General features: G+C 57.8%; 5 protein-coding genes across 5 annotated transcripts; all 5 read left to right on the forward strand.

The window, feature by feature from the left end:
- Nucleotides 1-1,797: 1,797 nt before the first annotated feature.
- Nucleotides 1,798-4,371, forward strand: LMXM_29_3700 (conserved hypothetical protein; the record flags this gene model as incomplete). Its single annotated transcript, XM_003877466.1, has 1 exon — nucleotides 1,798-4,371. The coding sequence occupies one exon, from the start codon at nucleotides 1,798-1,800 to the stop codon at nucleotides 4,369-4,371; it is 2,574 nt and encodes an 857-aa protein (XP_003877515.1).
- A 1,819-nt stretch (nucleotides 4,372-6,190) lies between these two features.
- Nucleotides 6,191-10,234, forward strand: LMXM_29_3710 (putative CPSF-domain protein; the record flags this gene model as incomplete). Its single annotated transcript, XM_003877467.1, has 1 exon — nucleotides 6,191-10,234. One exon carries the CDS (start codon nucleotides 6,191-6,193, stop codon nucleotides 10,232-10,234), a length of 4,044 nt encoding a protein of 1,347 aa, XP_003877516.1.
- A 379-nt stretch (nucleotides 10,235-10,613) lies between these two features.
- On the forward strand, nucleotides 10,614-10,988 carry LMXM_29_3720 (putative 60S acidic ribosomal protein P2; the record flags this gene model as incomplete). The annotated part of the gene is made up of 1 exon (XM_003877468.1): nucleotides 10,614-10,988. One exon carries the CDS (start codon nucleotides 10,614-10,616, stop codon nucleotides 10,986-10,988), a length of 375 nt encoding a protein of 124 aa, XP_003877517.1.
- A 523-nt stretch (nucleotides 10,989-11,511) lies between these two features.
- On the forward strand, nucleotides 11,512-11,829 carry LMXM_29_3730 (putative 60S acidic ribosomal protein P2; the record flags this gene model as incomplete). Its single annotated transcript, XM_003877469.1, has 1 exon — nucleotides 11,512-11,829. One exon carries the CDS (start codon nucleotides 11,512-11,514, stop codon nucleotides 11,827-11,829), a length of 318 nt encoding a protein of 105 aa, XP_003877518.1.
- A 273-nt stretch (nucleotides 11,830-12,102) lies between these two features.
- LMXM_29_3740 (putative ribosomal P protein AGP2beta-1) lies at nucleotides 12,103-12,771 on the forward strand (the record flags this gene model as incomplete). The annotated part of the gene is made up of 1 exon (XM_003877470.1): nucleotides 12,103-12,771. The coding sequence occupies one exon, from the start codon at nucleotides 12,103-12,105 to the stop codon at nucleotides 12,769-12,771; it is 669 nt and encodes a 222-aa protein (XP_003877519.1).
- Nucleotides 12,772-14,823: the final 2,052 nt, after the last annotated feature.

Consider the following 14,823-nt stretch of genomic DNA (forward strand, 5'->3'; position numbering starts at 1 on the left):
CGGTTAGGAGAGAAGAAAGCACGCACTCGACAGCAGTATCCAATACGCCGAGAATCGGCACTTCGTGGCGGTTTTCGTTTTCCTTGTACGCAGCGCATCACACATCAGCTGAAAAATAGGTATATTTTCCCTCTTCTGCTGGTCTCCGCAGCCCCTGATGACGCCGTTTACTTCACCATGGTACCAGGGTGTGAAGCCCACGCTCTGTGTGTGTGTGAGGGGGGGGGTCAAGAGCCTGCAGCCCGGTCTCCGGGCACGGCTGCGGACTCTTGGTGTCGGCGGACAGCGCCTGGCTGGCGCGGTGCCGAGGAGACGTGCGACCATGATCGCGCCAGGACCAGCTCCCGACGGGTCGCGCTGACGATCCAGCACATATGCGCGCATGGGCCCACTGCTTTTCTGCCTTTGCCGCGCTGCGGTGGTGTTGAGCGTAGCCGCGGACCCGGCCCGCTCCGCATGCACTGGAACAGCAGTGGGCTGGATGGTGCGACACGGTGATGGCTGTCCCGGCACCTCGACGCGTCCTCGGTGCCAGTGTGTACGCTGCAGGGGATGCACCTCACCCCTGCAGGTCTGGAGGGCACCTGCTCTCCACGGTTTTCAGCCTTCCGGTGCAGCAAGAGAGGGGGCACGAGTGGTGAGCGAGAGAGAGGTACCCCGTAGTGCATGCCGATGATGCCCACAGTGCATGCGCGCGAAGCGTGCGGCATCTCCTGCGTCCGACCGCGCGGCACGTATCCGAAGAGGGGACGAGGCGGGAGAGGAGGGGTCCGCTAGACGCATGTCCCGACTCGACGGCATGACGGTCGGTGCAAGACGACCAGGACGTAGCGGCAGCGCGGCAGCGGTGTGTGGGCTGCGGCTGTGCATGCGTGTGCTTCTGCTGTCTGTTGAGGTGCGTGTATCCACGCTGTAAGAATTGCCTGTGCTTTTGGTAAAGATTCACAGACGGATGCTACGCCGTGTACTTCTATCTGCATCTGAAGCCGTGCTCAAACAGTGTTGTTTGTGTTTAGGTTTTTTTTGCTGAGTGTTGTGCTATCCTCTAGTCGCCTGTTTGTGTGAATGTGTGAATAGAAAGGAGTTTTTCTTCGTTTACTTGTACCCTGCAGGTTGTTTTGTTGTCTTATTGTTGCAAAAAAAATATTTCTTGTTTTTTCCTGTTTTACTCACTGTGCGGTGTTCTACCCTCTTCTGTTTTGTATCATCTGCGATGATGTTTGGGTGTCTGAACGCAACGAAGTTTATGAGTAAGGGTTTGAAAACCCCCAAAACAAACGGTGAAGGAAAAGGGCAACTTCGCTGAGGGTACGGATTGCATCGTGCATTTGTGTCTAAAGCTGTCGCCTGTCGAAAAGCGGCGAGGGAAGTTTACAAAATCATGCTCTTCTCATAAAGGACGCCGTGGATATGGCCAGGCGGTGTGCATGGCCTGCTACTGGCACCGGAGTTAGCCGGAAAGTACAGCACAGGTCGGGGAAATGAAATCGCTTTTTTGAGCGCGGCTGCACCGAGCCTCTCTTGCGTGAGAGGGCGCGAAAACATGCAACAGCTTCTTTCAACATCCGCCTGCCCTTTTTTCTCTCTTGTGCTCACCTGTAGTCGCTGCTACGCGGAGGTACACTCCCTTTTACCCCTTGGCTTGCTCGCGATTTGTTTATCTTTTTTAAAAGTAGTTTGGACGTTGCTGCTTACGCGACGGTGATTCTTTCTTCGCTTGCCTCTTGATATTCCCGTGCGGGGAGTGTGCGTGTGTGTGTGTTTGTGTCTGTTGGTGACAGTGAGAGCAACTCAGCCATGAACTCGAACGCGCTAGGCGCAGGTGCGAACGGGAGTTTTAACTACCCTAATCGATCAAAGAAGGATGAGGCGTCCTACGAAATGTCGATGGGAGATGTCTACACGACGGAAATGGTGACGGATCCCAACGCTCCCGCGACAGAGCAGACGCAGGCGGAGAACGAAACGGCGGCGACTCTGTCGAACGGGTACGACTACGGCAACTATTACGACCCATCATTGTATCAGAACTACTACTACCAGGACGACGACGGCAACTACTACTACTACACAGACGCACAGCAGTCCGCAGCAAACGATATTCCCCAGGACATACATGTTAATGTTACGCCGACTCCCCAGAATCTTGTCCGATCGTACGAGTACGCGTCGTACGACCCGCCAACGTACAACTGGTTCGTGGACATTGTAGTGGACACGTTCATATCAGCGCCGTTCCGAGTCTACCTCACGATATTGCTCTACTGCGCCGCGGCGCTCATTGGGGCTCTTGGGCTGAATTACACCTTTGCCTTGCTGTATCGTCTGTTCTCCCCCCCGATCCCGAACACCAACAAGAACTTGCAGTCGTTTGCATACTTTTCTCTGTTCTTCTACGTCAGTTTTGTGATTGTCGCGGCACTCTGCGCCCTGATGGATATGTTGCGCAACCTGTGGACTCTAAAGCGTGACGACGTTGTGTTTTGGGGGATGTCGCACCGGTACCTCTCCAAACGCATGCCACCCTACCTTGTGTACCTTGTCATCATTCTTGTCATCGTCTTTCTGCCGCTCTTGTGGGGGGTCATGGAGGCAGGGATTAGGAAGCAGTCGCTCGTGTACGTAGCGCAGCACTACGCGAACGTTGCCGTGCTGGCGGCGACGTTCCTGGTTGCCGTCTGCTATGCTTGGTTCTACGGGAGAGCGCTGGTGTACAAGTGGTCGGCTATCTCGAAGCGAGCCGAGCGCGACGATTTTGAGCTGCGCCGGCGTGCGTACAAGTCCCACCCGGAGAAGATGAACAAGGTGCACTGGTATCATGCCTCCACAGTGCTGGAAGAGTTTGGCATGGATGGCGACACACTGCTGTACAACTCCGTTGTCTTCACCGTCGGCTGCGTGCCGCTGTTTTCCCTCTACGCGGCGCAGACGCTGAGCACCTACACCGGCACCCCGTCCGTGGTGTGGCCAGCGATCGCTTCAATCTCGATCGTTTGCGTTTACGTCCTCTCCTGGATCACGTTGATTCGACGCAAGAACCAGTGGGCCATTTACGCGTCGTTGGCGCTCATTGTGCTGCTGCTTGTCCTGGGCCTTACTGGAGGCGCCGTGGGCGGCCACCCGGCGACGGCAGCCATCGTTCTTGTTCTCTTTATTGCGGCGCACGGCATGGTTTCCCGCAAGCGCAAGCACTCCTTGACGAAGAAGGAGCTGCGGGCAGCTCTGAAGTTGCCGTACACCGCACAAGCCGACGACGACAAGTCACAGGAGCGGCGGATCGACACATATCTCTTCTGCTGCCGCAACCTCATTCTCGACTACCTGAAGTGCTGTGATGTCAAGAAGCACTTTGGCTACCGCCACCCCGACGTTGTGCAGGCGGAGAGGCGCTTCATGATTAGCCGCATCGCACTTCGCACGGATCAGAAGGCGCTGTTCATCTGGTGGCTCATAGTCATGCTCGCGGTGGCCTTTGTCATGGCGCTCTCGAACGGTATCCAGTATCGGTTCAGCACACCGATTGCTGTTTCAGGCAACACGCCTGTGACGGGACTCACACCATCCCTTCCGCTGTGTGAACAGGTGTTTAATGAATATGGTAGCGCACCGCTGAAGATGCTGGACTTGGCCTTTCTAGCAGCGCTGTCGTACACCTACGGCACCAACGGCGACGCCGACTTCGCCACGTGGTTCTCCAGCAAGCCCTCCCTGCTACGCATGCACCCGGTCGTGCTGCCGTACACGCTGAACTTCAACACACATGGGACAAACATTTCCTTTTCCCACTACGTCGACGTATCTAGCAGATACCACGTGATCACGCTGAACTCGAACAACAGGGGCCTGTCCCTCTTCCGGGACTTGGACGACTGGGGTGAGTCCATTGCCCTTCAGGCTGCCGGCGCCATCTCCCCCCTCATCAACATCTGGGACGAACAGAGCCGGGCGGCATTTGTGCAGAGGTCGCGCTTTTTCAAGAACTGGCTTCCGCCGTCCACTGCGTTGGATGACGTGAAAACGTACATAGCAGCACTGACCAGCTCCGGCGACTCCAGCGGCATTTTGATCGTCGGAGACCAGTTCAACGGCGGCTACGCGAAGAGGCTGTCTGCCGAGCTGAATTTGCCCTTTGTCGCCTTCAACCCACCGGGCACCAAGTACATCAGCGTGTTCTTGACAAACGGAACGCAACTTAGCGGCGTGCGGAGTTTGTGGTCATACGTGGACTCGCTGGAGGATTCGGTCAACACAGCGTACTACCCCTGCAAGGCCAATCTCTCATCCAACCGCTGCGGTCGCATCAGCACTGTTGTAGAATATTTGTTGGAGACCTGTGGTGACCCCGCAGGGCGTACGATGAATCAAGTCTAGATTTCCGAGGATACCCGGCATGTGCGTGGGTATCGCCGTCTTCGCCTCTCGCCGGTACATATAACTGATTTTGGGCGCGCATTTGCACGTTTATTGCGGCCGTGACCTTATCCCCGCTTCTTTCTACCCCCTTTTTTTCACGACCATTAGACTCTCATGTACCCCTCTGCTTGCTTTGCCGACAGTCTTCCTCACGTAGACAAGGATCCCCTTGCTCATCACTTTCTAAGGGGCGTTATCCGTGTGATGATGTGTGCGTGCTTGTTCCTTATTTGCCTTCACGTTCACCCTCTCTTCCTATATCTTGCTTGCTTCTTCCTTTTTTTGTCTGTTTTATATTCGTGCTGCTCGCTTCACTTTGATGCATGCCCCCTTTCTGTATCTTGCCATGCCGGATTTATTTGGGAGTGAGAGGAGCAGCAAGTCTTTGCTTGCAGTGACAGTTTGTAGAAGTCTTCTCGACACGGAAGAAGACGCAGGCAGCACCTCTAACTGATGAACTCGACACCCTGGGCGTGCCGGTGCCGACCGGCAGCCCTCTCAAGCAAGCCGTTACTGCCTCTTTCTGTCCGGCTCGCTGCTATTGTGAAGGGACTCCAGTGTTGCACGAGCGATCTCCTTCATCCTGTTCTACTGTCGTTGCACTCGCATTTCCCCTCTCTCCCCCGAACTCCACCTCCCTTTCCGCCTCCACTCCCCCTTTCGACGCGCTTCTTCCTCATGCATGAGAACCGCAATTCTCCATGGACGAAGAAGCAACCGTGTCAAAGCCAGTTTCCTTCGTTTAGGCCACTACCCCATCACCAAAATTGCAGATCATGCTCCGTCGCACTTGCTTGTCTGCGCTGCAGCGCTGCAGCGTCCGCTACGCTGCCGCGGCTCCGAAGACTTCAGTCGCCGCTGGGAAAGGTGGTGCTGCTTCCAAGGCTCCTGAAGTGACCTCCAACGCCGGCGCCTTCGCCAACAGTGGGGACACGGTGATGGATAAGATGGTCCTTTTGGCGGCCCTTGGCTCTGTTGTGGCTTGGTGGATGACTGTTTCTGGTCCCCAGCACCAGCACTGAGAAAGTGTGCGTCGTCTCCCGGAGGCGTACATCACGAATGCGGTGTCTTTCCCCTCGCTCTGTCTCCACACCCTTAACCGCGCATCAGTATGGAACACGGGATTTCAGTAATTCAGGACAAAGGGTCAAAGGAAGTTGCCAGAGTGGCGGGTCTAATAGTAATATCATCTCCGACGACGGCAACGAGAAGAAAAAAGGGTGCTGTAGCACGAACGCAGTGGTGACGAGGCATTCCTGTGGTGTGTCTCTGCGACTGCAGACCATTTTTGTTTTGTAGGTTAATTCTCTCACCAGCCTCCACTAGACTTGAGGCATGGTGCCGGTATGCGAGTGCTCTGGCATCCCCGTCCGGGCAGCATGGCGTTTCGTGCCTACTAGAGGCCCCCCCCAAAAAAAAGGATGCCTTGTTTGAATGTAAAATGCCGTTCACAGAAACGGCACACCGGGGCTTTAACGGGATGGGTGACCTCTTTCTCTCTCCACTATGTTGGACCCTGGCGCATCTGTGGAGTTGCTCACGGTGAGGCTCTTCTTTACTGTGCAGCCGATTGAAAGAGCATCCGCTTGCTACCTTCCGCTACAGCTGTTGCCGCCCCTCCGCTCTCTACTCTTTTCGTGTGCCCTTAACCGGCTCTGCCTCCTTATGACATCGTCGCCCCTGAGCATACTACACAGTACTACCTGTCTCACTCAGGTCTTCTCTAGCGCGTCTGGCCTTGGCACCCGCCACTCTCCTTATCCCACGTGTGGTGCGCATGTACGTTTTGTCAACATCGCGCCCGTCCACGGCGGCATTTGGGGCTGCAGTTGGCAACTTCTGTGGCGACGGGACGACCTACGTCGCGCTGAATCGTGGCACGCTTCTCTCCCTCTACGTGCTTCGCCAGGGCAACTCTGGGATTGACCACGTACAAGACTTCCGCCTGCACTGCACTTTGAAATATGTGCGACCCGTTCTCATTGTAGATTCCGCGGCACCGCAGAAATGCTCACGCCACCTTCTCTTTCTGTGCACCGTCAAGCAGCAGATTGTCCTCGCTGCTCTTGAGACATCTACAGAGCTCAGCCGCGGAGCATCACCGCTGCGGATGACAACGCTATTCCAAGGCGCGCCGGGTGACTGCCTGTACCAGTATGACCCCGGCGATGTCGAGTTGTGCTGCTGCTCCAGCGCGGTCGCGGGCGCAGGCGGGTCGCCCCCGTTCGTTGTCTTTGCCCTGACACGTGGGGAGCTCTTTGTTTTCGATTGCTTTGCTGCCCTCGCCCGGGACGCGGTCAAGCGCAAGCAAAACGGAAACCTGACGCGTTTGCTTTCCCCAGAGCTGATGACGAGCGTCGCTCGGCGCGCAAAAGCGGACATCTTCTCCCACTGCTACATGGACTGCGCAGAGTACGACGTAAGAGACATCTCCTTTGGGTTTCCCTCCCCATGGCTGAAGGGGCAGGTGCACGGCCCGGCACCGCGGCCTGGCGCGGCGGCAATGAGGGGGGACAACGCTCCCGCGTCCACCTCTCTGTTCGTGCTCTACGGTGACCCGTACGGCAAGGTGCACGTGTCGGAGTATGAGCTTGCCGTATCCCCTGTCGCGGAGGCCGAGGCGGCGAGCGAGACTAGCAGCGTGGAGAGCTCAATCCGTCAACCAGCTCGTCCGCCACCCTATCCTGCCGAGTTCGGCACGCCGACTCGTCGAGTGCGCCGTTGCGGATTGCTGCAGGCGAATGTCGATCCTACGGCATCGCGCATCGTTCCTAGTCGCCACGGCCTGTTCGTTGTGGGCAATCACCTTGTGACGCTTATCCAGCAAGTCCGGCCGCGCAAGGGCGTGCTTTCGCGCGAGATCCCTTCGCGGCAGGCTATCCTGGATGTGAGCTGCGCGTCCGTCTCCGCCGACGCGTCAGAACTCGTGATCGGGTTCAGTGACGGTGTCCTCGCACGGGTGACGGTCATCTCTAGGGGCATGGGCAGCGAAGACCCTGAGTTGGCGTTTCGCTTTTTGTCTCATCCGGCACCGACAATCCCGACGGAGATGGTGACTCTGCACGCCGATCTTTATTTGCTGTGCTCACGATTCGACAGCAGTTTCACGGTGCGGCTCGATGAGGCTTCGTGCGAGGAGGTGCTGCGTAACTGCGGGCCCGTGCTAGACATGACCACGCATCAAAACGGCAGCCGATACAGCGTTGTGGCGTCCACCGGCATCCACCGCGGCGGCGGCATCAGCGTGCTGCGAAGCGCTGTCATGCTGCGGGATCAGGCGGACATACCCCTTCACTGCCACCCGCAGCGCGTCCTTTGCGCCGGCGAGCTAATGTGCATCACGATGGCGGCCGCAGCGAACCGGTTCTTCTTTGTGTCGACGCGTGCCCTCACGCTGGAGGAGCTCGCGCCTCATATGTTCCCGGAGATCGTCTCGCGTCACCCCCTTGTCGAGCTCGGCCTCGATGCTGCGCTCGACAGGCTGGTGCTCATTTCAGTCCGCGGCATCACCTGGTTGCGTTTGTCGGGGCCTCGAGTCGAGGCGGTGTCGAAGCTGCCCCGCCAGGACGATGACCCGCAAATCCTTTTCGCGGTCGTTCGGCACGGCGTAACAGTGGTGTGCGACGGGAGCGTCGTAACCGTGTACCGTGGCCAGGAGGTGGTCCACACGGTGCCGCCTCTCGCCGGCGTCGCCATCTCGGCGGTGTCGCTAGTGAGCCCTACGCTGCTCGTGGTGGGGCAGTGGAATGGCGTTGTCGCCTTGTACGAGCTGGGGCGCCGCCAAGCAGTCGTGGTGGGGCGACTGCTGTTGGACTCCGTGCCGCGCACTATTGCGTGCGCGGTCCCGCCACTTTCACCGTCGTCGATGGTGGGCGAGGCGGCGTTGCCGATCATCTACGTCGGCACCCTCCACGGCTTTCTGGTGGAGACCACGGTTGCACTCCTGCGGCGTGGGGAGACGTCTCGCTCGGTGTTCGTTGCCCCGCACCCGCTCGAGCTCCAAGAGCTTGCAGGCCCGCACGCGGGACTGCTGTGCCTCGGCCATGTCCCCCTGGTCGTATTGTATCTCGGGGGTGGCGGTCTACAGCTGACTGGGCTGCACCTGATGGGCGTCTCGGCCGCCGCGACAGTGGACGCCGACTTACAGTGCTACGCCTTTTACTCCAGGCAAGATGGTCGTCTTCACATTGGCTCCCTTGAGGCGCTCGAGAAGACGTCGCGGACCTTCTTGCCGCTCGGCGAAACGATCACGCAGCTGCACGAGACCGCTGCCTGGGGTGGCTACGCGGCGTCGGTGCGCAAGGTGGAAGGGGATGAGGTTCTTTTTCTGCCGTCGACTGCCATACAGTTCCCGTGGGCCGCCGACCTAACTCTGTGGCGCTCTGCCGCCGTGCCGCTCCTCGAGAACGAGCGCTGCGTCTTTCTTCAGACGGTGCGGCTGGACGGTGCAGAGGGTGGCGGGTCGGGAGAGAGGGGCGGCGAGCAAAACGACGCGGCGGCGGGCGGCAGCGGTGGCGTGAGCAAGGAGGAATGGCAGCAGCTGCTTCTCATCGGCTCCTCTTTCACGTTTCCGGATGAGCAGCGCGCGCGGTCAGGAAGGATTACGTGGTGTGCTCTGCGTGAGGAGCATCAACGACAGCGACTGCACCTCATCGCGAGCAAAGACATTGGTGGCGCGCTGCAGTGCTGCGCTGCGGTGCCGCACTACAAGGGCCGTATTGCGCTTGGCGTCAACGGCTGTGTCTGTTTGTACAATTGGAACACGGAGGATCAAACCTTTGTGGCCGAGGAGCGCTGCCGTATCGGGCTCACGGTGACAAAGCTGATTCCCCTCTACGACACATCTCTGGCCGCCTCGGTACTCGTCGCGTTGGACGTGCGCCATAGCGCCTTCTTCATTGAGGTGGACACGTTGCAGGGAAGCCTCAAGGTGCTTTGCCGCGACGCGGACTTGCGCGGCGTCATGGACGGGCACATCGGCTCCGACGCCGAGAACCTCTGCCTCTTCGATGATAGCCTGAACTTCACGGCGATGAAGGTGGTCCCTTTGCCTGTTGAGGCAGGCGACGGCGATGCCGCTGCAGCTGGTAGTGTGACCGCCCAGTACCGCTTTGAGGTGCGTGCGCAGTGCCACCTGGGCGACTTGGTGACGTGCGTCCGGCCGGGCTGCTTTGCCGCCACGTCGCTGATGGAGGCACCAGCGGCCTGCTCGTTGTCCCGGAATCGACTGCTTTTGCCGGGTATTGCCGGCCCACAGCTCGTGTTCGCTACGGCGCACGGCGGCTTTGGTGTGGTGACGCCAGTGCAAGCCGCCACGTACCTTGTCCTGCGCGCCCTTGAGGCATCATTGGTGCGCACGCTGCAACCCGTGGGCGGTCTTTCGCACCAGGCATTCCGCGAGGTCTTACGCGCCGGCCAAGAGCGAGGGGTGAGCTACCTTGCGTCCAAGACGGGGTGCGCGCTGACGCGGGAGCGCTTGCGACGGTATGAGCCGCTCAACACTGTGGACGGTGACATGGTAGAACTGTTTGTGCAGCTCCCGCCGAGCGACAAGAAACACATCTGCCGCGTCGCCACGGAGGTGTTTCTCCACGCCTTTGCCCACTGCCTCAATGAGTCCGGGACCTTTGTCGCACCACCAGCGAAAGAGGAGCAGTGCGTCCTCGGGGCCGTAGGAACGGCAATGCGACCCTTTGCACAGTATCCCGAGAAGACGATTGCCCAGGCGAATGCGTTTCTGTATCAGGGAGGCCTTCCGCATATTCCGTTCGCAGCTGAGGCGGTTGAACAGCAGGTAATGAATCTTCAGCGGGCGCACTAACCGCTGCCTGCCAGACACCGGTGAAGACCCCCGTTCGTGGTTTTGTGTGTTGCATCTTTTTTCTCCTTTGTGTCTGTCGACTAAGAGGTCCTTCCTCGGCCAGAAAACAGCTCTCATGCGAGTTCACCTCAGCGCATGCGCGACACTTTGTGCATGGAACCCATTCGCTCCCTTCCCTCTTCCACTCGTTGCTCTTGAGTACTGCATATGCCTGTTTGTGTGTGTGTCGGACTCTGTCTCGGTGCTGCTTGCACGGTGCGCCAAAACAAGGATCATGAGCGGGCGGACCTGGATACGTTTCCTCCTCTCCCTGTGTGCCCCATCGCCTTTTTGCTCTTCTCTTTCACCTGCACCCCCCCCCCGGGCGCATCACGCCTGCATGATCTCGGCCACGGAATACGCCACCCGCCACCCACTTAGGTTTTCTCAACGAGAAATGCAGTACCTCGCCGCGTACGCCCTCGTGGCACTGTCTGGCAAGACGCCGTCGAAGGCGGACGTTCAGGCTGTCCTGAAGGCCGCCGGCGCTCCCGTGGATGACTCCCGCGTGGATGCCGTCTTCCAGGAGCTTGAGGGCAAGGACCTCAATGGGCTGATGACCGAGGGCCGCACGAAGCTGGTTGGCGCTGGCTCTGCCGCTCCTGCTGCCGCTGCCTCCACCGCTGGTGCCGCCGCTGCCCCTGTTGCCGAGACCAAGAAGGAGGAGCCCGAGGAGGAGGCCGACGACGACATGGGCTTCGGTCTCTTCGACTAGGCAGCCGCCGCACTGGGCCGCGTCACCCGCCTCTTGCCGCAGACTTCCATGCGGACCTGTTCTCATTGTTGTGCCGCGTCGCTTCTTTCTTTGCTTGTCTCTTTGTTTTTTCGTTTTATTTGGACCGGAAAGAGTCTGCAAATCGGACACACGATGCGGGGTGAGTGGATAGAAGGGGGTGGGAGGATGTGAGGTGGCTGCTTATGAGGCTGTCATCAGAAAAAGAAATAGAGGCGCCCTCCCTCCTCCGTTTCTTCTCTCCTCGTAGATGAGAGAGCCGAAAAGTGCCAAGGACACTGCACCAGCGTCACTAGCGGTGCCATGAAGAGAGGAAACTGCGCTTTTCTGCCGTGACCCCCTGCCTTAGATGAGCGAGAGAAGGTCTCATCTCACAATGCCGTCATGACGCCATGCTTTTCTCTTATTCCTCCCTGGTCTTCTTGCTTCCTTCTCGTTTTTTTCCTTTCCATGCACTTTCTCCCGTAATGTTTTTGCCTCTTCTCGTACAAGAGGTGTAGTCAAGATGCAGTACCTCGCCGCGTACGCCCTCGTGGCACTGTCTGGCAAGATGCCGTCGAAGGCGGACGTTCAGGCTGTCCTGAAGGCCGCCGGCGCTGCCGTGGATGACTCCCGCGTGGATGCCGTCTTCCAGGAGCTTGAGGGCAAGGACCTCCATGGGCTGATGACCGAGGGCCGCACGAAGCTGGTTGGCGCTGGCTCTGCCGCTCCTGCTGCCGCTGCCTCCACCGCTGGTGCCGCCGCTGCCCCTGTTGCCGAGACCAAGAAGGAGGAGCCCGAGGAGGAGGCCGACGACGACATGGGCTTCGGTCTCTTCGACTAGGCAGCCTTCGTGAGTGGTCAACTGTTGTTACTTTTTGATTGGTTCATTTGCCTTTTTTTCCTCCGAGCAAAGAATAAAGCACACAACATCCCTGCACGTCGAAGCGATGCTACCAAACGGTCTCTTTGGTGCGAATAGTCCTTCAGTGACGGCGGCTCTTTCTCCCTCCTCCTCCTGACTTGATCTCCGCCACTCTCTTTCACCATCCCTTCTGTCTCTCTTCTTTGGTCCCCTGTTGATGTAACCTGCATCAACCATGGCCAGGTAATTGTCATGACTCTTCAAGAGAATAGGGACTCCTACAAGGTCAAAGGTCTCTCCCTGTCCCAGTTTGTGCTGCAGTGTTCCGACTGCCACCAGCTGTGCCTCGAAAAGACGGCCCGCATCGTGGAAAACCGCAGTCGTGCCCCACGGGGATGGGAGGCCCTTTTCAACTCCGTCGCTGAAGAGCGGCGGTCTGAGGACTTGGACCTCTGCGAGTCGCGATGCCGGTACATGCAGGCCACCTGCCCGTCACAGGATAAAGTACAGCAGTACGAGCAGGCTCTCGCCGCCGCGTCGCTCAAGCCGAAGAAGAGCACGCCACTAAACACGTCTGTGCTGCAGGAAGCTTCCCGGTGCGAGCACGCGGTCGAGGTCTTCTCGAATGTCCTGTTTGCCTTGGCGCACAAACCCAGCAAGGTATCCTTCCCGACCAAGGACCTGAAAACGGGAGGCACCACAGACGCCGAGGCCCACGGTGGAGCGCCGACAGAGGCGCACCGAAAGGTCCTCGAGGGGGCCAAGAGCACGGACACCGATATTTCGCGCCGCTGGAGAAAGCTCCGCCAAGAGCGCCTCGACTCAAAGGTGCACGACCTTGCTGCGTCGACCGGCTCTAGCTCGGTGCCTGACACGGCAGCGACTTCGCCTGGGTCGAGTGGCACGACCCCAAAATGGTGACTGACAGCGGCTTCTCCATGCTTCCTCGCCACGTGCACCCCTCGAAGGTGTCTCGTGTTGCTTTTGATGATCATACAGGTTTTGTGGGCCGCGTATCTGACACCACGATCTTTCCTCCTCCCATGCGGTTCCAGATACGAACTCTTCCCGTTTTGGTTTCGGGAAGGGATGTTTCAGGACCCAGCGTTGGATCGAAAGAAGGTGCCCGATAATAGCAGAGTAACGTAGACACCTCCTCCTTCGCAGGCAGTACGTCTCGCCAGACGTTTAGTGTGCGTCTGTGATGGCGGGCACCGTGGCACACTAGTACAGCAGCCGTTGTATTGTGCTGTTTCATATACCTGCCCGCGCACCCAGCTCTCTGAGGCGTCCGCAGGAGGGTGATTGGCTCACCCTTACTCACGCGAAAACAACCTTCCCGGGTGCGGAAACACTACTACCTCGTCTGGGCTTTCACAGGAGCGATAAATCTCTGTGGTGAGCATGGCCATCGCCGTTCTCTTATCGCTGCTCTCCGGAGTGACGTTTTCCTGTTTCTCTTTTTTGTTGTGCGTGTGCCTGTTTGTGAAACGGAAACGGGAGGAGGCGGACATGTTCGTGCATTTGATTTGCCTTCGCGGAAAAGCGTCCGCGCTCACTCTTTCCATGTGAGATGCCGCCCCATCTGTGACTGGCAAGTATTCTCTGGATGCCACTGTCTCTTTCAAAAGTAACCAGCATTGCTGGCACCTATAACCGACATGTTCAAACGTCTCCTTGTCGTCCCCCCGCGCCTTTGTCTTTTATTCACACTGCGCCTGATGGGAGTTGAGGCATTTTGTCTTCACCCTCGCAGCGCCTTCCTTATCCGGACTCTCTCGAGAAACACGCACTTCACACACGTCACATGCCCCCACCTCCAACTCATACGCCACACAGTCCCCTCTGAAAGCTACCGCGCAACTCGACGATTCCGTAAACCCATCTTACCCCAGTGACACAGGTGAGAGCGTTAGTAGTCATCTGCTGACGCGCACTACCATGCACGTGCGTAGTGCGACACCCCGGGCCTTTGCAGTCGTCTGGCGCGGTGCTCGCATGCGTACAGATATCATGACGCATTGCACTGCCGACCACAGTAATAGAGACCACGCATAGCCTCGACGTGTACTCGCAGCGACGTTTCCGCTTTGGTGTGCGGCACGCACCTTACTTATCCAGGCAAGGAAATCGAACAATGGATATCGAGCTTTTATCGTTCATCGGAGGTGACCCGAAAGGGTACGTAACTTCACATTCTGCGCACCACAGCCACACTTCTTCCTCAAAATATCACGTAGATCTGATTTCTGGTACATCACATGTGTCTCTCTCCAAGGACGCGCTGCACACGATGAGCCTGGTATTCGTCAAGAATGCTGAGTGAGCAGATGTGCACCATTTTGAGTCTCAGTGATGTTGCTCGCACAGTGCTGCTCTTTGATTGGTTGTAGTGAGACAGGTAGGCGTCTTTGCGCTGTATTTCGAGCATGACACATCTCTGATTTTGAGTAAGGGTTATGTTGTGTGTGTTTGCGTGCCTTGTCTCTTTGACGTGTTGGAGCATTAAGGGGAGCGCCCGCTGTCCGACTGCGCTAGCTGCACTGCATGTTGTGTGTGCTTAGCCTGCTGCTGTATTTGTGTGTGTTGTGAGGTGTTTGGGTTGCTGCTGCGCCGTGTGCGGACGTGTGTGTAGGACTGTGATAGTGATGGCTGTGGTTGTGTTGCTGTTATCCCTTGGGATGTGTCGTCTATTAAAGGTTGTTGTGTGCGTGTGTTATGGTACGGGGGAGGGTACGGGTTAGGGTTAGGGTTAGGGTTAGGGTTAGGGTTAGGGTTAGGGTTAGGGTTAGGGTTAGGGTTAGGGTTAGGGTTAGGGTTAGGGTTAGGGTTAGGGTTAGGGTTAGGGTTAGGGTTAGGGTTAGGGTTAGGGTTAGGGTTAGGGTTAGGGTTAGGGTTAGGGTTAGGGTTAGGGTTAGGGTTAGGGTTAGGGTTAGGGTTAGGGTTAGGGTTAGGGTTAGGGTTAGGGGATGT

Source organism: Leishmania mexicana, chromosome 29 (assembly GCF_000234665.1).
Source record: "Leishmania mexicana MHOM/GT/2001/U1103 complete genome, chromosome 29".
Classification (NCBI taxonomy): Eukaryota; Euglenozoa; class Kinetoplastea; order Trypanosomatida; family Trypanosomatidae; genus Leishmania; species Leishmania mexicana.